The following is a 21,810-nucleotide window of genomic DNA, read 5'->3' as shown; positions in this document are numbered from 1 at the left end:
TCCTCTCCTCTCTTTAATACCATTAGTGAATATTCTTCACCTAGCTTTTCCAAACATATACATAAATGCATGTTTGTATACAGATTATCACGGCATTTGTAAAATATTTTTAATTAAAATAGCTGGTCTGGAGGGTTGCAATATTTTTTAATCATCTTCACTATTTTTGGCCTCAGTATACACAGTTGCCCTAAACCCATGAAAGCTGATGGGCAGCTTTTTGTGGATTTCCACCACTAGAATTTTTGGGCTCATACCACAAGTGATTTTGAAATCCCACGATATTTCATGGTACAGTTTCATTTGTTTCAGTTATCCAGCTACGTTAGCAAGCTACTGTAATTAGTTAGCTTATGATTTTGCATGTTATATAATTTTAATTTAAGAGAAAGTGATTTATTTAAAAAAAAATCCCCACAATATGTTTTATTTATTTCCTGAGGACTTTCACTTACACAAGTAGGCACTAAATGTTTGAAATCAACTTTCCAGAGCACAACAGTAAAAAAACCTTAAGAATTTGGTTTAGTTTCATTTAAAACAGTAAAAATTGACCTTGTAAACATTTCCATAGGAGGTAGGATGCATACATTTGACAATCTGTCAAATAAGAGAAAGTAAACAGTTACTCTGTGATCCTAATAAATAATGAGCAAGACAGGCATTAAATAAACATTTTTATACAAAAAGATCTACGTGAAAGACTAAAATAGTATTTTTAATAAATTAGGAATAGATGTAATCATTTCTTTACAACTTAGTCTTGCTTGCAAGAATCACTGGTTCTTTCAGCTCACCCTGAATTTCTGACTGAAAAGCTGAAATGCTGAGAACAGTCCTGAGTGATTCACAAGCAGGATCCAATCTGAATACAGCTATTTTTTTTGTGTGGAGGCCTGCTAATATCTCTAAAATGTCTCCTTTAACACCTATACGTAATACTTTTCCACCAACTTGAAGGGGTTTGTCATCATAGCCTTAATGTCTGGATTTGGAAAGTAAGTTTAAGGCACTGACATGGCTCTCCCAGTTCAGGTTCCTCCAGCAGCTGCTCCCATGAAGACAGTGTTGATTGGTGGTAAAGATGACACCATATCTCTGCTTGGTGGGCCATGGGGCTCCAGATTTTCCTGAGAAGGGAACTGGCCAGATGTTCCATACATACACTGGGAAGAAGATGTGGTTTGCATGTTTGAAGCTGTGGGAAAAAAAGTTACCATCATTGCAAGTTTTCTATTGAATTTAATAAAAAACACAATCCAATTTCATCTGATAGAAACCCTTATCTACCCGGCACACCATCTGAAGGACAGAAATGTCAACATTTCTATACTTCACTCAATTTACCTATACTTCAATAACTTTTCTTCAGTGGCTCCTCATGCCATCAGGGAATAGGTCAAAACCCAGGTATAAGTGAACTCTGCTAAAAATCCAGCTATGGGCCTGAAACTTACAGCTTGCATATGAGCCAACTTCTAAGAAAATTGTGCAAAGCTTTTTATGTGCGCTATGCTCATCTTTCCATATCTTGCACCATTCAGGTCCATATTCACTGGTGGTACCACTGCCACCATCTGGCAGATATCAACAGAAGATACTTGATGGGCACAGTCCCTATGTGATGGTGCTGGGTTTCTTTCCCCTTCTTTAGTATCCTTCAAAGAACTGAGCACTGAATTCTTGCAGAGCCTTAATGAGGCAAGTGATATCTGATCTTCTGTGCAAGCTTAACAGGTAGGTAGTAGGAAGATGTAATGTTGTGGAGAAACAAACCGTGCCCTAGTTTATATCTTCCATGCAACACTTTTTGGAATGTGAGACCAAACTCAACTGCAATTTGTTTAATGCATATACCAAAACAAACCCTTTGGGGTTAGGTAATTTCACCTAAAATTCACTGTCAGTGGGAGCTTTGCCCAATACACACAGCTGTTGAAGCACAGGGCAGGAAGGGACTATACTACAGGAAGTATATACCTAGACATCCCAGACCCAGGGTTCATTTGATATGTTTGATGGGATCTTTAAGAGCCCTTAGAAGAGCCCAGTCCATTATTGGCTCACTTAATAGTTAAAAAGTGTTTCCTAATACAGATTCTTTTGCAATTCAGGCCAGTCATTCCACTCCTCATGGACAATGGATCACTATCCTCCTTATGGGAGCGAAGAGTTATTAAACCCACGGTCCTGCAATTTTAAGGAAAACACATCTTATGATACAACCTAGGTACTGAGCCATTTTATCTCTATATTGCATTTCATATACTATATATGTGACCTACAGTTTAATGCTCAGCGCTTGTTAGGATGCTAAAAAGTTCATAGCTCTTCCTCAGCCGTTGGCTATACTTACGCATAGGAGTCCGACAGACAATTGAAGGTGAGGACTCTGTGTAGTATGAGCCTGTTTTTCTTCCATTGTCATCCAAGATATTCAGTGGATCATGTATATCATTGTACGATGGCAATGATCGAATGCTGCTTACACTGCTGATTACAGAAACATGTTGATCCACCATTGTTCCAAGTCTGTCAGATTCTGGATAATTTATATTGTTTCCATAATATCCTATTGGCAGGAGATTGGAAAAAAGCAGAGTAAAACTACTGTTGAAGAGAAAAGGAAGGGTAGGAGCCTGTGATAACCTGGGACAAAAGGTAATTGTTACCGGCTGAGTCCCTTGAGGATAAGATTATTTATGTACACGTACAGCCTAGTAACATTAGTAACATATGCAGTGACTGACCCAAAAGGTAACAAGGGAGCAAAAAGATCCTAAGAGTTCAGTCATGCCTACAGTACAGAATTGCCCTTCCATTCTAAGTTCAGTCAGACAGTAGCCTGCAATCACTGGCCATAAGAGACACCATGGGGACTCCTATCCATGGTTCAGTGCTCCCTTCTGGAGCTCAGAATCAAGGAAAGTATACTTGGAAAGAAAATCTGCATGGTAATACATACTTCCTGCATATACAAATCCACACAAAAGCAACACTGCCACTGTGTCTTTCCTCCAGAAGAGGGAGGCAGTTTTGCTGGCTGTATCTCTGAAGCAGATTGTGGCAATAATTCTGCGTTTGAAGTATGACAAATGTTAGGGCCAAAGTCTCAAACTAATGCTAATGCACATTTTTATACCTTGTTTCACCATCCTGACCCTGTGACTAGAATGGCCCATTATGCTGATCCCAAAGGTAAGCTATCTTAAGCCTGCTCTATTTCATAGTAGATGTTTTGGGGACTTTTCAAGAGATTGTTAAATCACAAGGTCATCCTGGTTTTGCTTCTTTCGTGCAATACAACGGTGCCAAAGGAAGATTAGCATAGGTGCAGCGGAGGCATTTGAGGTCAATTGAGGATTCACCAGAGGAAAAGAAATCCTTAAGTAGCTTGTTAAGCGGCTTTGCAATCTCTGTATGTCATCAGAGAAGTGGAAACCAGGAAGTTATAAATAAGAGCTGAAAAACATCTTCCACAGAAGAAAGCAGAGAAAAAGTGTTTTACTCCAGCAAGGAAAGAGAAACAGAAGGGGAAAAGAAAATAGATATTAATACCATTGGAAGCATTAGCGGGATATGCTGCTCCTGGGCATGTAGACACTGAGTTGCTCAAGAAATTGAAACTCCCAGTATTCAGAAACTGCATATTGTGTGTGTCCTGAGACATGGATGAGGGACCATAGCTGGAAGGAGATCTGGCATTGTAAGGAGACACAGCGCAACTGTTGCTGAAGTAGTCTCTGGAGAACGGCTGTTCACTCAAGGCATTGAATCGGCTGTGCTCTGCTCTGTGGTGGTAAACTCCTGAGGTGGAATGGGCCTGAGTTCTGAACATAGCCTGGTAATTGGAATTGTTTCCATAGTAATTCTGATTAGTTTGTGACAAAGTCTGATAAAGGGGTTCTGAGTAGGAAGAGCACTGTGAATGTGTGGATAACACTGGACCTACACTCGGAGGTCTCACAGCCATTGGCCCCTGGTTGATAACACTTCCTCGGCTGACCATGGCTGGTGAAATGGGTGGAGTCATCAGGTGATCAGTACTTTCAGACAGCTCCATCTGACCTGGAATGAATAAGCATTAGCCATGATTAGTGTTCATACTGCAGTACTGCTGAATAGAGCGGATCTGTTGAGACGCTAACCCTCTAGCAAAGTGTACCTTATCATTTGAAACCTTTACAAAGGATATGCATTGGCCCCCACCTACACAACACATGTTCTTTAATCCATAGCTTCAGGATTATATAATATAAAGCTATAGATATGAAGCTTCCCACTCTCATTCTCCACCTTGGAGGCTGCCACATTCAGTAGGAAATTCCAGCAGTTACAAGCCAGGTGCGCTCCAGGTGTTACTGTTCATTGTCTCCTCACAAGAACCTCACCAAGCCAAGAGGTATAGGACACTTCTACCATTGTTCCAAGAGGACCTATTACTGGCAGGGCTTTACAACTGCCACCTTCTGTAAATCAGCACAGAGGGTAAGCTCATTAAATGTTATTTACTAGAGGTCTTTATAAATGCATATGGTCATTGCTCCTCCTCCAGCAATGTGTTACCGTGGACTGAAAGACTAACAAACAAATAACAGTAGGAGAAACTAGAAGAACTGATACATACCTGTCAGCTGCATATTCTCACTGTCTCCCGTGGCAAAGGGGTTCAGACCAGAAGGTACACTGCTGGGCTGGCTAGCTGACAAGGATGCGTAGGTTTGCTCTGCTAGACACTCATTTTTGACTGAAGTGTCACTGGGCAGAGGTGCAGCTTTGTTACGATTTGCTAGGAAGCAAGAGCTTGGTGATGCGGTGAAGGTGGCTTTGCTTGCATCTGGAAGAGTAAGTGAAAACTCTTGGTGGCTGTTATGTATGCTTGCTGCATATAAATTCACCACTAGTATAAAGACAGCATGTGAGCTGCTCAATTTGCTCGTATCTTTGGGTTGCTTATTTTAAAACCCAGTGAAACCTCCATGCATGTAGCCAATGAATTCAAATATTGCCCTAGTCTTGATCTTCCCAGCGGAACTGTTTGTATCATATTCCCAGACCACAGATCTACATCACAGAGTATCAGCTCCTTACTGAAGCCATCATAGTGAAGGTATGAATCAGATTTATTCCCTTGAAGTAAACGTCAGCAATGAAGTCAAGTAAATTACATTAAGAGTGAATCAGGCTCATGACACTTCATCCTAAAGAATTAACAATGGGAATTGTAGAATGCTTGAACTCTATTTTCATACTCATATCTAAAGAAAAGCATTTGTTATACTCAGTAGTTCTTCAGTTTTCTGCAGACTATTGATAAAGTCAGTGGAAGTTTTGCTATTCTTCAGTGGAAGCCATAACTTCACCTTTTGGTTTCAAGTACTTCACCTAAGTATCCAAGTATAAGGCAACTAAGGATAGGACACGTTTCTTTCCTGAAGGCTGAATTAAAAGCAAAAGCACAGTATCTACTGTCAGACACATTCTAGGCAAGTTTCCTGCAGCAAAGTGCAGATTTAGAGTAACAACAACCAAAAAGTTAAAGACTGATTGCTGGTGTTAATGTTAATAAAAAATAATTCAGCAGAACCCAGTCAAGTTTCACTGGATTTTGGGGAATTAACTTGGGCCAGAATTTGATCCAAACCAATCTTCATTCATTTTATAGCAAAAGACCTGGAGGATGTGACTTCAAACTGTCTAACCTTGAAGAAGCCTGGTAGATGGAAGATGTTAAGGATACTGTTTTAAATTAATTTTGTTTCTCTTCCACATAGTAATACTTTAGCCAGATGCTAAATAGGACTCCAAACTCGTGTTCCAACCTTGCAGGGGTATTTGCATCTTGGTAACATTTAATACATTTCTATTTCAAGGTGTAATTACATATTTAAGCTTTGACAGAAAAACTGGATTCCTGCCCTTTCTGCTACTTATACCTCTTTTCACACTTCAGCTTGTGGCCCTTCAGATGTACCTACAAGTGTTTGTTGCATCCAAGATCATTTCAATGATCCAGTGTACTCACATTCCCATAACAGTTTATTAAGTGAACTATGGTAGGAAGGTGGGAATGAATTGCTGAATGACTGGTCACAAGCTTTTCAGGTGAATTTGACAATGTTGCATATAACTAGGAGAAGACAGTAAGCCTGCTTCTGTTTAAAGGTAAACAAATATGCCAATTTCTAAAAACACAAGAGTACATTCAAAAGAACCAAGCTCTAGTTACCTAAATTCTTCATGTATTTGTCCAGTAGATTCTGGAGTTCTTGTTCTTTGTCATTGTTGAACTGTGTCTCCATGGCAAGCAGGATGTACTCATCTAGTAGCATGCGGATCAAATGAAAAGAACCTTTTGGAGGAGAAAGAGAGAGAGTAGCTGAGTTATCTTTGTGACCATCTCTCACCACTCTACAAGAAGCGAGCGAAACAAACAAATAATTGTGGACTTTAAATGACCTGGCAAGACCAACAAGGAATAGTGCCTAACTTCTAGCTCTAATCTCTCTTTGCACTGGCCCACCTAGCTCAATTGTTTACTGTCCTGTAGGCTATTTGACCACTAATTACATCAAAGAAAAATACTGATGAAAGTGAGACATGCTTTATACTTGAAGAGGGCACACAGTGGAGCTAGATAAGGCCGAAGTCTGCTAGAATGCCTCTGCTCTATTTCTGTTTGCCTTGTGCTAAATAACCAGACAATAACTTGTGAAGTCTTTGACCTTATTTCAAGGATATATCACATTAAAAATGTGTGTCTCCTTACAGCCATTTCAAATACTCTCTGAATTTTAGATAACAATGTACTTACAACTAAACTAAGGAAATTATGTATTAGGTTTAAAGTGAGTTTCACTTGCCCTACCATCTTCTATTTTATAAAAGGCCTTTTCTGAGAGTCCCCCAAAATGCAAACATTTCTAAAGAGGGACATGCGAACCTTAATTTTTAAAAGCCACAAACACTGTTGAATTGACTGTCTGCTGATCCCAGAATTAAATGAGTGATCTGCCAAATTCCTTTTGCTTTTATGAAAACATACCATGCATGAGAACTTCTATACAGCAGTAATTTTTACCAAACTGATCCACAGGTAAAACTAATAATTTGAATCTTCTGTCTCCTCTATGGAGATATGCAGTTACACTTCCATTGCCATATCAAAACAGAGCTTCTAGCTCTTATGTGGCAAAGCAGTAGCAAACAGCAATTCAAAAGAAAAATACCTTTGAAAAATTAACATGTGACACAGGTCACCAACAAAATATTGCTAGCATTTACTGTGAAACGGTAATTTGAAAAATACGTTATACAGCATTTGTGGCTTTGATCAAAGAATCTTTAGACTAGGACAGGTTCCTCTGCTGAAGAAAGGTGGAAAGCTGGTAAGTACTAGCACATATGTACAAAATATGAGTACCAAAACTTGACGCATTGTTTAGGGTTAGGTTATGCATCACTCGAGCACCAAAAAAACTCCATTTGAGAAGGAAGTCTTGAGCTCTCTTCTTTAATGACCTCCCATTTTGCTTGCTTGCCTGAAAGAGAATAGTAATATACTGTTAAGTATGCTAACTTGCTTTCTGCACACAGGAGAAAAGAAAGGAGAACTGAATATGCTTGAGAGTTCAAGGAGTCATTAACTCGGGTTGATGTGGCAGGGTGGATCAAGCTGCCTGTTTCAAATCTGAAAATGTTAGATAAAGCCAGCTGGTTACTGCTCAGGCTTTGCTGTGCCCTGAAGGTATATAAATTAGCTCATATTCCAGTACTAAAGGTGCCAAATTATTCTGTAAATATGCAGGGGTACAAGGCAGAAAGAAAAAACCCCACCCTCTGGCACTATGTTATTCCACATAATTAGGAAACAGAAATTTCTCTCTGTACTTTAATATAATCTGTACTGGCCAGACTTTCTCTTACAAAATGCTATGTTTACTGTCCTAACATTGACGCTTTTAGTGCTTCTCATTTCATACTGTCACTCTGCTCTGGCAGTGACTTGTGCATGTGGTACCATATGCCCTGTTGCTTTCTCAAACAGCAAGCAGAAAGAAGCTGTTGTGTGAGTTTGACAGTAACCACACTTTAGCATGAACAGGAGGCAGACAGCAATGGAAGGATTACATGTTCTGTAAATTATTAGCTTCTGCTTAGTTGACCTAGCTGCATATCAGCACTTGTAGGTATTTCTTACCCCTAACTACAGGAAAACAATGGTAGGAACCATAGCTGTTAACTTTAATAATACAGTATCACATAGTTGTTGCTGAATGGGAGAGTGCTTCAGCTTTTCTGCCTGCCACGTTTATCAGGAATTGTCTTCTGAATTTGTGGAATCAATTTTAGACCATAATCATTCAGTTCTAAAATAAGTTGTGATTATCCAGCTTCAGTGGGAATTTTGTGTCTAGGTAAGTGTGTACAAGGACTTGCTTTGGCTCTGCTGCCCTGAATCATCCAAAGCTCCTTACTGTGCTGCTCACATATGACAGCAAATGTTAGGAAAATTAAAGTACTAAAAAGAAATAAATTATCACTGTCTCCACTGAAATTTGGGAGGACAGGTGAAGAAAGGAAAAATGACATGCCCATGGTTATTCCGTAAGTGGCAGTCACTCTTCTGCAAGCCAGTCAAAGCTAACTGCACTGCCTCCTCCTCTTGCATCCATTCATATCAAGATGTTCCCTAAAATGATAGATAAGATATTGCATTTCCAGGTAGAACATGACTTGATGAGAATTCCACTGTTTAGCTACTAGCAAGCAATGTGTAACATTCTATTCTGCTAGTTTACATTCATTAGAGTCACAAATTGGGTAAATAACTCCTACTTGAGCTATAACTCAAACTCAATTTTTTTGTTCTGAACAATAGTGTAAATATTCCTGCATATATATGCATAGAATCATAGAATGTTTTGGGTTGGATATAAAATACTTATGATTATAAAGCATCTTGTAAATCAGGGGGAAAAAAATCCCATCAAAACCATCAACCACCCGTTAAGCACTTTATAAAGCTACAAAACTGTATCTTCCATCCTGGTCTGTAGAAATCCTTCTACAGGCTAGCTACTTCTGAATCCATCTGCTACATCAACTTATACCACATACAGTGCCATCTGAATAGCATGAAAGAAAGAATTGCTTCTCTAAGGAACAACGTTTGTTCACTTTACTCACTGGGCAATACCCCAGGATTCTGCATGCACAGATAAGGTGGATGGGTTTCTTTCATGTACAGTTTATGACAGTGCTGACTTTAATGTTATAGTTAAGATGCTTCTTAGTTTCTCACACACATAAGGCTGTTCAATGGCACTCAACATGACTAATTAGAACTAACGGTACTGAAACCTTTCACACCAAATGAAGAACTCCTCTATTACAATAAGGAGATGGGAACAGAGGTGAGAATCCCATGTGGGAAACCAGTGGGACTGCACAAGTAAGGGACCATGTAAGGAGTAAAGGGAGTAGGATTTGGTCTTGAGTCAGGCAGAACATTTGAAAGGTACCTTGATAACCCTTTGCTCAACCACAGTATCCAACCATTCAATAAATGATTCCACAGTGGCATTCTTCTTTAGAAGGTCCTTCAGTTCTTGGAACACTGTAATAGAGTCATCTACCATGTAAAAAGGAGAACATATCATTGCATGCTATTCTGAACATGAGAAAAAGCCACTCACCAGCCATATGACAATATTGTAGCATGGAAAGGAAAAGCAAAGAATTAGAGCAGTGAAGAAATGAGCAGTTCCCCAGCAAAGCAAGCAGACACACACCCATCGCACGTATATATTTTAATTACTTAACTATTGCAGTGATACAGATTGTAAGACAATGAAGTTTTACAAGAAAATAAAAGCAAAAAAAAATTCTGATATCCATTCATTCATTCATTTTAAGATTCAGCCCTGAAAACTTTTCTATTACTAAGTTTAGTAGTAAAGCTTTATCTGTAATGTGGCACACTTCTATACTGTCTTAGGTTTCCCTTACATTTTACAAGTTTCTCACAATATAATGTAAAGCTAACTTCCCCAATTCCCATTTTTGAAAAAGTGCCAAGTGACCAGTTCTTTCTCTTCTTCTTTTCTTTTTTTAACCAGTGTGAAAAAAGACAAAGAACAAAATAGAAAACGATTACACAAAAAGTAGGAAAAGGACAACTCAAATGAAAACGTGAATAGGATTGTGAACCATTAAAGAGAACAAACTTTCATGATCAAAGTAACAATATTCAGAAGACAACACTTTGCTATTGCTCTCCTTTCAGCTCTCCAAACTCTGATCAACATGATTCCTATGACAAAAGTTAACTTTTTGATAGAGAAAATGGCTATATCTTTTTTCAAAAACAGGTATGTATATGGAAATTAACATGCTCAAAATTTGTACTTAACTCTATTCTGTGTATGAAAATAGCTGTTACACATTATAGAAAATCATGTATTTTTTTAAAGATCAGTAAAAAAACCTTTTTCATATTAAAAAAAGAGTAAACTAGCTCAAATACCCATTAAATTAAGCCGTAATGATATAGAAATTTTGAGACATCTTTCAGGAACTGATCTGTGCTAATACCCCCATATGATTAGGGCAAAACTTCAAAAAAGTTACAGTATTACACATAGCAACTGACATGTAAATTATTTTTTCAGCAACCATTTAAAGTCATCTAGCTGGGATGACTTCCCAGAGTAAGCTTCTGCTCTTGTAGGACATGCTAGGACAACCAATTGGTTTTCTTAAGCTACTGAAGTTAACACCAACCTAGATTAGAGAATGCAGTGTCTACTTGTGCCTTTTGTCAGTCCATCTCCAAGTAGACTAGTATGGCATGGAATTAAAGAGTTAATTACTTTTAATGATACAAATATATCACCATGGACTTACATTCACTGTAGACCTCCCCATCACAGTCTGTGCTCCCTGAGACTGCAAGGAGTGCCTGAGAGCCAACACTATTCAAATCAACTTTTTCAATATCTGACACCATGGAATTCACCACATGCTGATCAAAAAGTGCTGGCCGAGCAATCTGTAAGAGAAGGGAAGGTAAAATGCTGAGACCCTATTGTGGTTTAATCCCAGCCAGCAACTAAGCACCACGCATTCTCTCACTCACTGTCCCACCGCCACTCTCCCCGGTGAAGTGTAAAAGTGATAAAACTCATGGTTTGAGATAAAAACAGTTTAATATTTTTTAAAAAGAAATAATAGCAATAGCAATAGTAACAGTAGCAGTAGTAGTAGCAGTAGTAGTAGTAGTAGTAGTAAAGAAAAGGGAACAAAATAATAGAGAGAAAAATACAACCCAAGAAAGATAAGTGATACAAATGAAAACAATTGCTCACCACCAATAGACTGATGGCCAGACAGTCCCTGAGCAGCGGCCTCCCCACCAATCTGCCCTGCTGAGCATGTCATATGGTCTGGAATATCCCCTTGGTCATCTGGGGTCAGCTGTCCTGGCTGTGTCCCCTCCCAACCTCTTGTGCACCCCCCGCCTACTTGCTGCTGGGGCAGTGTGAGAAGCAGAAAAGGACTTGACTCTGTGCAAGCGCTGCTCAGCAATAATGAAAACATCCCTGTGTTGTCACCACTGTTTCCAGCACAAATCCAAAGCATAGCCCCACAGTAGCTACTATGAAGAAAATTAACTCTATCCCAGACAAAACCAGCACAGACCCACACTTGGGGATCACCTGAATATCTCCTCAGAGAAGAATCATATTCTGTTTAATTTTCTTATCATGGCTGGGTTTTTCATAGATCAGTTGAGACAATGTTTCCCTTCCATTAGACTTCTAATGCTCTTCTAATGTGCCTCCTATCAGACCATCTTCATGATGTCACCCACATCCTACTTTCGTCTACCAAACCATCACAGGGAGGTGCCTCCTAATTGCATATACCTGTATCCTGCCAAAACAGCCTTGGAGCCCTGAGCTACCTGTCACTCACGTGTTCTCCTTTCAGTCAAAACTCAAAAAGAAATAAGCTCACTATAGGAAATCATGGACAAGACAGTGAACCTATGCTAGGCAAGGAGGATCATCTGATATTTTCCAATTTGGAAAAAAAACAAATACCCATATATTCCTCTTCATCATTTGCTTGCCAAAAGTTCCCTGGTCTTTTTTCTCTTTTCTGCTACAAAAGTTTGAAGTTTTGGTCAGATCTATTTATGGCTGCTTCCTTCTTGCATGGTTAAAACTACAAGATGCAACTCTTCCATGCTTGAAGTTGAACCTTGAAAAAATAATGCATTATATCTCATAGCCAGCAAGGTGCACTGAATGTAATTGACAATTTTTTGGATGTATAGTCTTATTCTGTTTACCTGTGCTAGGTGTAGGAAAGATGTCTGTCGTTTCAGGGAGGAAACAAATCTTCGTGCAATAGGCAGTTTCTTATCTGTAAGGTTTTCTGGTAGATTTTCCAAAGAGGAAACAACCCACTGTTCCCAGTTTTTTGCAAAATTTCTTATATCTGCCAGTAAACTGCAGGAAAAAAAGTATTTTAGAGAACATCAATAAAAATTGTTTTGCATTAGTTTAAATAATTGAGTTTCAATCTATGATTAACAGACTCCTGAACATATCTGTGAATGAATCCTCAGGTGTCACCAAAAGGAAAGAGGAAATGACCCGTCATCAAAAGGCTAAAATTGACTATATATTGATCTGTACCTCCTCTGACAAAAATTGTAAGATATCTGCCAATTGAAATAGATTGAAAAAAACTAGCTTTAAGAATAAACCATAAGAAATCCAAGAACCATTAGAGATAACTGAAGCTAAAGGCCTCAGTCAGATATAAAACCCCAAGCAAGACACCCTTCAAGGGAAAGGACAGATGAGGAGATTCAAAGGTAACTTAAAACAATCCTCTTAATAATGTCTTGTTGAGAAAATTATTAGATATTATGGTGATGCATAGGATACAAACCTGAAAAGTATTCTGAAAAAAAGGTAACAATTATTTTTCCTTAAACAACACACGTACACTTGTTTCTTTTTTCATCTTCTAGGGCTTTAGTGTAGAAGAAACCTATTTCAAAATATCCAGCAAGCCAGTGAAGTGGGACATTAAAATACTGTGTAATATTTTAAATCTGTTCTATAGCTGTCCTCAGAGCTGACAGTATTTTGCCACACTTATTCTACTGTTCCAAAAATGAGCATAAATATTGTGAAAAAATTTCTCTAGGATATAGAATTTCTGCTCTTTACCTGGAATATGCCTCACAAACAGAATGTAGCATTATGATTGTCAAAAACCTACCTTTCCGGCATTTCTTGCATTGTTGCAGGGATGAGTACATCTGTAAGGACCTTCAAAAAGGTAACAGATAATGATATCAAGCTTCCACTGGCCATTTATTCATTCATGTCTGTCTTGCCTACTTAATTACAAAGTGATAAGGACAGGAAACTTATACAGAATAAAGCCATTCAACCTACTGTCCAGATATTTATATACCTAGATTTCTCCCATCACTATTAGACAGGAACATGTGATAAGCACTTGGTCTTTTCTAGCGTCACTGTGAGTCTCAGTAAAGCAGATACTCAAGCATCTCCCAGGTCCTTGAGTGCTATTAGCCACTTGACTCTTCTTTCTGCCACACTGCATGTAGCACTGAAGGTGTTCAGAGTTTAGGACAAAAACCTTATAGCTATAAGTGTTGTGTGGAACTGTTTTGGCAAAACCTCTGCCATCTGTCATGCCTTCTGGGGAATGTTATTGCAGAGGGCAAAGTTGTTAGCCTATATCCCAAAAAATCTGTTTCCACTTCTAATGTAAATGGTTTGATAACAATGCAATGAAATTCCTTCTTCTTCTGGCAGCTGTGCTGTCAAGAATATCTAACATGATTATAAGTGAGAAACAGTGCGAGACAGAGAAGAGGCACAATAGTAAATTTATGAACTTTTGAGAAATTCTTATTCAATTTATAATTTAGCATTCCTGTAGTATTTCTTCTTCTGTCACATTAAATATTTATTACAAATAAAGTTAATATTGAATCTATTGGGACTGCACATTTCGAGCAGGAAAAAACTCATAAACTCAAGGTACAATATAACCTCTGCAAGTAAATGAGGCTTAATGGCTCATCTCCAGGCTAGTAATTATGATCGCTGATGATAATCACCTTTACTTCACTCTGCTAACTAAACCCTCTCTTCTTACCTTACAGCTTGATATGCTTCTAAGAAATATTATTTAAATATTTTCTGGATTTCCCCCTAATATTTTTGTACAGTGAAGAATGACAAATAGATGACGATAAGGCACTCAGTGCTAAACAGCCACAAGCCTCTTGCTTTGACTGCTTGGTGTTTACTGTTATGTCAATAGTTGTTTCTTCCCATTGATATGTGGTTGTGAAATGTGTTAGAGAGAGGATGACAATCCTTTTCTATTTATATGGCATGTCCTATCAGAGGAACTTAAAGTACTTTGCAGCTATTAATTAATGAGCAGATCTGATTCAAATTCAAAACTTGGGAAACTTCAGTGGCATTACTTTATCTTTTTCCTCCAGTGCTCTATCACTTAATCATGACCTTTCAATGCTCCAAAGAACTCATATGGCACAAAACCTCTGCCAAAGAAGTGTTCCTTAGATTTTTTTTTTTAAACTCAAACCAGTTCGGAGTGCAGCAGTTTTGCTGGTACATCTGGCAGCACAGGAACAGAAATGAAGTGTAGCAGGCAGGAGAGGCAGGAATATGTTAACCCAGTATTGTTCCAGCTCTGCAACATGAAACCATGGCATGACACAACCTGTAAGCAGCGGATTCACATGTAGAATCACCTCACTGATCTGCCACAGACTCTCTTTGCTGGTAGAAATTGCAATAAACTTTTAAGTAAAAACAAGGCTTCGGTTTTCATCCAGGCTTAACTTAGTCAGCCTTGTCAGTGAAGCACACAAGCATTTCTTTTAGTTACATTCAAACAAGTAGGTCAGGATTTCACCATTAGTGTGCTGCCTGTAGTCATATATCAACTGTGCAGCAGAGCTGAGACTGGAGTTCAGCTCTTGCATGTGCTAGTTTTATGTTCTGGATTTCAATGGAATCCTTGCTGATGTACACAGGTAAGAGGCAGAAAGCAGTTGTGGCATCCTGTTATTCTAATTTCAACACTGTTTTTACACAAGCAAAAGCTGTAACATGCTTGATATTATCCATGGAGCTAAATGCTGAACTTACCTTATATAGTATTGAGTCACAAACACAGAAGATGTCAACGATGATAGGATTTTCAAGCAGGGGAAGAAGATGGTCAGGCATTCCTTGCCAAAAATGTAGTAAGAAATGCTGAATCTAAAGGAGTAGGAACCAGATTCATGGACATAAATAATGCTTTCTTGGCTCTCTGTGCATATATACCAAGAATGTGTGTTCAAACAACCTTACCTCTTCAAAGTTCCCATTAATTGCATTGTCAAGGACACACTGACAGTGTGTTTTGTACATCATGATAAGAGTATCTACCTATTTTGGAAGAAAGAGAGATTAAACAGGGTTTCTTAGCTCTCTCCTCTGCTGCTATAGTGATCTAGGTTTCTGCTTTCTGTAGCTAGTATTTAAATACAGAATATAAACTGTATTGCAATCCATATTTACAAATAGGCAAGTCTGTACATCCAGAAGTGATGAGGAGGTCACTCATCTCTAGTTTTTATTGACATCTTTAAGTCTCAAAGTCAGAATGTAGCATCTGAATCTGTATACACTGAAAATGTGAATATCAAAGTAAGGCAATAGCTAGATTAGCCAGTCAGATGGTAAAGTAAATTCACCTTTCTGAAGCTAAGATTAATCCCAAAGAGCAGCGCAAGTTAATCATTAGGCTACTATAGGCGTCTATGAGTGTTCTGAAACATCATCTAGTTGGACAAATGAGAAAATAGCTGCCAGTCATTTGGTCAAAGTTTAATCACTGCCTTACAAGAACTGAACTTTAAAAACCAGAACTCCCTTTCATCAGGCTAATTTATCTGAGTGGAGTGTTCCCTTACTTTAATAACCGTGCAGAGGTATTACAAGACTTTGTGGAAATGGTAGAAAACTTTTTAATTTGTGGCAAATTATAAAACAAGAATTTTGTAAAGTATTTTAAGGAAAGAAAAATGCTGGCAAAACCATTCTTATGGTCCAGAATCACGGGAAGTTTGTTACAGCTTGTGAACTTCTCCAGCAAACCAATATCAGGTTTCAAATGAACCTAGCACCACCTTATTTCTATAAGTGTAGCATACATACTTATTTGAAAACAGACCTTGCTGACTTTCAGATCTGCTTCTGTAACTACATATCTTTGAAAAACAATGGCAAAGGGTGAGATTCAAGAACATTTTAACAAAATTCTTGGAAGGGGTTGATGGAAGTTTAAAGTTTGGCTAAGTTTTCTTCAGAAACATAAAATGAAGACATTATCAATCTATTTTAGTGCAGCCTGCTACATTTATGTACTCTCCAGAGATTTCAGTTGCATGTGATTTCTTAAGAGTTTAATGCAGGAGTCAAACATCACATACGGGCTCTTTTCAACAGAGTACCTAAATATCTTAGGTTCAATAACCCTCCATCAGATAAGCTGAAGGAGGGTTAAAACAGTAAGGAAAGAAAACGGGAAATAAGAGAACAAGGAATGAGGAAAGAGCAGCAGAGAGAGACAGAGACACACAGAAATTAACCTCTCTTCCCACAGTCTCTTCATAACTCCATCAGTCTGTCCCCACACAGAGTCACCCACAAAGACCTGATGGGCCCTCCCATCATCTGGTCCTAATATCAGAGCAAGTACATGCTGCTGACCCAAAAATGAAGAGAAAATGAGTTGCATCTTTTTCTTCATTGTTGGAGTGGTAAAATTCAGGTTTGCTTATACTGCTGTGTTGGGTCTTCAAGGAACCTCAAATGCTCTTCAGATTTAAATGACATGAGAATGCTATATATATGAGATATCAATTAACTGATGGAGACTATAGCAGCAGGTGATGCACACTGCTAAGTCAACCAGTTCTTGGGTTTTCTTTAGGAACCTAAGATTTCCAGCTAAGATCTCTGTACTACAGAGGGCTCCTTTTGTTTTGCTCCTCACAACAGGAATCCTACGCTTCACTACTTTCACAGAACAAACTAGGAGGAAGGGCTCATAAAACAAAAAGCTTTAAAGCAACATATCTCAAGACAGCCACCATCATGACCTGTACTGGATGCTAAACTGGAGAGTTCACAATGTGTACCAGAAGGTTTCTAGCAAAGTTCAGGGATGTAGCAGCCTGTAATGTGACCACAAACAACACAGACGTAACATATAGGCAAGGAGTCAAAGACATAAAACATATGCCAGCAATACTTCTAACTGAACAGTATCCTTAGGATGAGCAACACCGAGTATTGGTTTGAAGAATACAATTTTACTAATTTTAAAAAATAATATGCTCAGATTTTCACAATCTCTTTTCAAACAATTAAAGAGAGTAAAGTTCATTTAATTATTTGTTGTGAATTATTTGTTCTAATCCAATCAGAACAAAATTTACCTTAAAACCAAAGGCATTTGGAATGAATACAACTCTCAGTTATTTGTTTGGTTTGCTCTCCCCGTCTTACATACCATCAGTTTGTAAAATACGAGGTCAGTTAATAGGTAAATAATTCAACCACCTTTCCAGTGGAAAGCCGGTTAATCGGTGCTAGTAAAGGTTTGCCCCCTCTATAAATCAGTCACCTCTGTTTGATTATGGACATTTCTGGCTCTTTCATGTCAATACCTCAAAGGCTAAGATATGAAGAAACATTCTGTGGCAATTTTTGATCTGTAAGTCAGAAGAGAAGTAGCTCACATTTTACCTTGTCTTTAGAAATGCATCCTTGAAGCAAAAGGTGTTGAGCACTTGGAAACTCTGGGAGGAGAGTTCCAGTTTTGGAACTCAGAGAATATTTACGAGTGAAACCACCCTGAAATGGAAGGGAACAAACAGGAATGTATAATATAATAATAATAATAATATAGATTCAACTGAAACCAACAATTCATGCTAAACTTGCATATTATCTAATGAGTCTCTCTCAACATTTCAGAATATTTACATTTAGATACTCCCTCCAAAATACTGATGCTTATCCAGATCTGGATTCCAGCTCAGGAAGCTAATTAAATATGTGCCTAGATCTAAACTTCACCAAATACAGTTTTCAGAGTGATGCAGCCTTCGAGCCACATTACTTCATGGAATTCTACAAGCTTTGGATTTAATCTATGTTTAAAAAGTAAAGTAAAACACTACTCTCCTCTACAGTATGGACTGTGATATCCTCAGGGAGACTCTAAGTTTATTTAATATATATCTTTCTAGGGCAAGGATCTAGGGTACTGGTGGTATTATTGTTCTACCCTGCTCTCTTCCTGCTCTGATAGCAGGGCAATAGTGATTTCTGCTGGTTTGCTATGGTAACCACTGGTTTAGTTTATCGTAAAGTTTGGTATTATTATTTTATGGTGTTATGGATGTGATCATATGTAGGGTCTGTGGACACTTCTGAACTAAATAATTATTATACAGTGCTCTGTGACCGTGGCAGACTTGACATGAAGCACCAGTTTCATATCTCATTAAGAATGATATTCCCAGCCATTTAGTGTTCTCCAGTTACCTTGTTGAGACACAGTCAATGCTGACCTGGAGAAAAGATAAATTCCTTCTGAATTATGCTAAATTCTGCTGATCTGAGAGTTTCTTTGAGTTCTTAGAGTTCACCTCTTAAGAGTCTTTAGCTTGTGACTCTGAAATATCGTAGACACATCTTGTACCAGTCACAGACTTAGAAAAGATCTTGAATAATTATTAGATGCTAGCCTTTGGAGAGACAGGATTGCAGAATTAAACAACAAGCAGCCTTGTATGTGTGGATACTGACTGTGAAGCAATATATGGTAAATCAACCCTCATTTAGACTCCTAATCTAATACTCCCACAAAATCTGATTTAGTCTACTTCTCAGTAAAGCTGGGCAGTAACATTCTATCGTGATATAGTGTTACTATGCTTATATTTATAATGCACACCACATTACGCTTATTAAGGTCTCAGATGATACAATTAAGATGAAACCCTCATCCTCAAGAGAAGCAATAAAACCTGTATTATGATTCTGTCCTTACTGACTGAATTGTACTTACTCTCACAGGACTGCATTCAAACCTAGAACTATTTGGCTGAAACCCTTTATCCCATTTCAGCCCACCCAGTCCTTACGTCAAGGCAGCGTACGGAGCCTTGAGCGGGCCTTCTGCATGTTCCTGCGGTAAATCCACTACTTTTGTGCAGATTCCCTTTGTACTAATGGATGGAATCTGTGACCATGGACGAGGCATTTGAAGGGTACTTGAAATGGCCTTTTCTTAGCCCTTTGCATACAGTCAGATTTCACTGAACTGGGAATAGTAGGTATATAGCGTAATATATAGCATTGAAGTGTGCAAAAGGGAGTATTTTCCTATAAATGTTGACTCATGAATTGGAGGCCAGATTCAAGTGAAATTCTCTAAAATATTGAATTCAGAAAACTATAGCTGTAACTGACTTATTCACCATATATATATCTCCCTATTTTTATAGGGTCATATGACTGCAAAACAGACAGCAAGAAATAAAAGCATACATTATGTAAACACACTTTGCCTGTGCTATCTACTATTCAAATACATATAAAGCTCTAAGTCTAAGAAATGGTACAAATTTAGAAACATTAGTACTTCTTCCTGTCAATACTTTTGCAGTTTTATAATTGCCTATCAGTATCAGGTTTGTTTTTTTTTAATAACAGGAGTAATCTCAATGATTTTATTATGCAATTACCCATGAAATATATTAAAAGCTCTGATTAAAAGGAATTAGTTCATTTAAAAGAAGGAAGTGATGGTGGTGAGAGGTTTAAGAGAAGATAATCTGCAATGTTTTTTACCTTGCTAATGGACTTATATGACTGTGCCTCAGTTCTAGGCTTAATATTTTAACCCACTGCCACTTGCCCTTTCAATTTAATGCCATCTGTTTCTAATGGCCGTTTAACATTAAGATAATGACAGTAATATTATCTGTCTAATTAACCATGCAGACTCTAATGGTGCACTAACTGGTTTAGATAAAAGAATTTGCTGATATCTCCCCCTACAGAGAGAATACTAGAAAATGTGATAAAACATACCAGAAGTAAACAGTGTCCCTGGCACTCAATAAGTGTTCATTCAAATGCCATTTACTCAGTATATTTAGGCAATCAGTGCTTTAACATCTTTTCAATGTCTTTATGTTCCTACTGAGAATTACACCTTATGCAATCATTGTAAATCTTTCTGGAATACCTAATTGCATGTACTTTCAAGCAAATGAATAAGGATATCACCTGTTTATTTTAACAGAAAGTGTGATGCCAAATTTTCAGTACGCTGTGACTGTTAAAATTCAGTTTTGACCATGAAAGCCACTTTTTCTTTTAAGACCTGCCTGAATAATTTCAGACAACACAGAGCTAGACAATCAAAAACTCATAATGATCTGTGATTCTGTGATCTGCCCTTTCACACTTATTTCCACCAGCTTCTCTGTGATTCTTTTTTTTGGGAGGAGGAAGGTATTGAACTTTGGGGCAGAAACAAGACAGGCTTATGGGACTGTCAGTTCCCAAACAGACGGAGAATGCCACATCAGAGATGGAAGTAAATGTGCATTCATTGATGCCAAGGAACCAGAAATTTTCCATCCCAAAACTCTGAAAGAACAAATGCTGTAGTAGTCTTCATGAATCCTTGAATATGTTGGGGATATCCCACGGCATAGCACTATCTTTTTTTGATAAGATAGCTAACTATCTGAACAGGGAAAATGCAGCAGATCTAATCTATCTGAACCTCACCACTTGACATGGTGTCACCATGGGAAATGATTAGTTATGCTGGTGAGAATGGGGATTAGTACAAGAATGTAAAATGTTTAAGAAACTGACGCCAGCTGAAATGCTAACAAGTTGTGTTGACAGGGAAACTTCTGGGTTGAAAAGGGATTGAAGTGAAGATTCTCAAAGATCAGAATTGGGGCTGATCTTGAACATTTCATAGATTAAATTGGCTGACATGAGCTCATGAAGTCATCAGTAAAGAGAAAAACTGAGAGGTCATGTAGAAAGATTCGGATGGCTTTGAGATAATGGCAATAAAAGGGGTGAAAATCAATAGAGCAAAGCTACAATCTCAGGGACCAATAAGAATTTCTGCCATCAGCTAGGAGTTGCTTATCTGGAAATGAAAAAGGAGAAATACTCGCTGTGTATCAGTTGATCACAGAGGGTATATTTAGTCTGGTAAATTAAATGGTGTCAGGCAACATTCCCAGGCAATACTGGAACAGTATTATTCAGAATGGCCCCTGGCATTCTTTTGGCCCATGCCAATTAGCAGTCTCCCAAACAATTCCTAGTCATCTTCAACAGCTACTGCATGCTAGGGACTTTTCTCTGTGGCAATGTGGCCGAGATGTGCCTAAGTTGTTTTGTAGGTTCAGGAGTTTAATAATATGGATGAAGGCTATTCCATGCCAGTTGAACTCAGTATCAAAGAACAATCCTGGGAGCAATCCTTAACTCTTACTGGGGTTGTATAATCCATATATAATAATAAGCCACAACTTTCTAGTATCAATATGACCAGAATGACAGTGACTATACCATAGTATAGAGTAGTGAAAATGTAGGCTACTTGTGGGGGGAA

The 21,810-nt window shown here is 38.2% G+C and overlaps 1 protein-coding gene across 1 annotated transcript in view; it reads right to left on the bottom strand.

The window, feature by feature from the left end:
* Positions 1–1,031: 1,031 nt before the first annotated feature.
* The window catches only part of RFX6 (regulatory factor X6), a 38,903-nt gene continuing 18,124 nt past the window's right edge, over positions 1,032–21,810 (bottom strand). The window contains exons 8-20 of the mRNA XM_009645184.1: positions 17,895–18,002; positions 15,450–15,527; positions 15,243–15,356; positions 13,303–13,352; positions 12,359–12,518; positions 10,909–11,053; positions 9,525–9,634; positions 7,424–7,541; positions 6,230–6,352; positions 4,628–4,837; positions 3,559–4,068; positions 2,357–2,572; positions 1,032–1,198 (exon numbers count right to left, since the gene is read on the bottom strand). Of these exons, the coding sequence (XP_009643479.1) occupies positions 1,032–1,198; positions 2,357–2,572; positions 3,559–4,068; positions 4,628–4,837; positions 6,230–6,352; positions 7,424–7,541; positions 9,525–9,634; positions 10,909–11,053; positions 12,359–12,518; positions 13,303–13,352; positions 15,243–15,356; positions 15,450–15,527; positions 17,895–18,002 (2,109 nt within the window). The remainder of the gene's footprint in view (positions 1,199–2,356; positions 2,573–3,558; positions 4,069–4,627; positions 4,838–6,229; positions 6,353–7,423; positions 7,542–9,524; positions 9,635–10,908; positions 11,054–12,358; positions 12,519–13,302; positions 13,353–15,242; positions 15,357–15,449; positions 15,528–17,894; positions 18,003–21,810) is intronic.

Source organism: Egretta garzetta, unplaced genomic scaffold (assembly GCF_000687185.1).
Source record: "Egretta garzetta isolate BGI_Z169 unplaced genomic scaffold, ASM68718v1 scaffold18, whole genome shotgun sequence".
In the NCBI taxonomy this organism is placed as follows: Eukaryota; Metazoa; Chordata; class Aves; order Pelecaniformes; family Ardeidae; genus Egretta; species Egretta garzetta.
The sequence above is the reverse complement of the archived record's forward strand: the minus strand, read 5'-3'. Positions and strand labels throughout refer to the sequence as shown.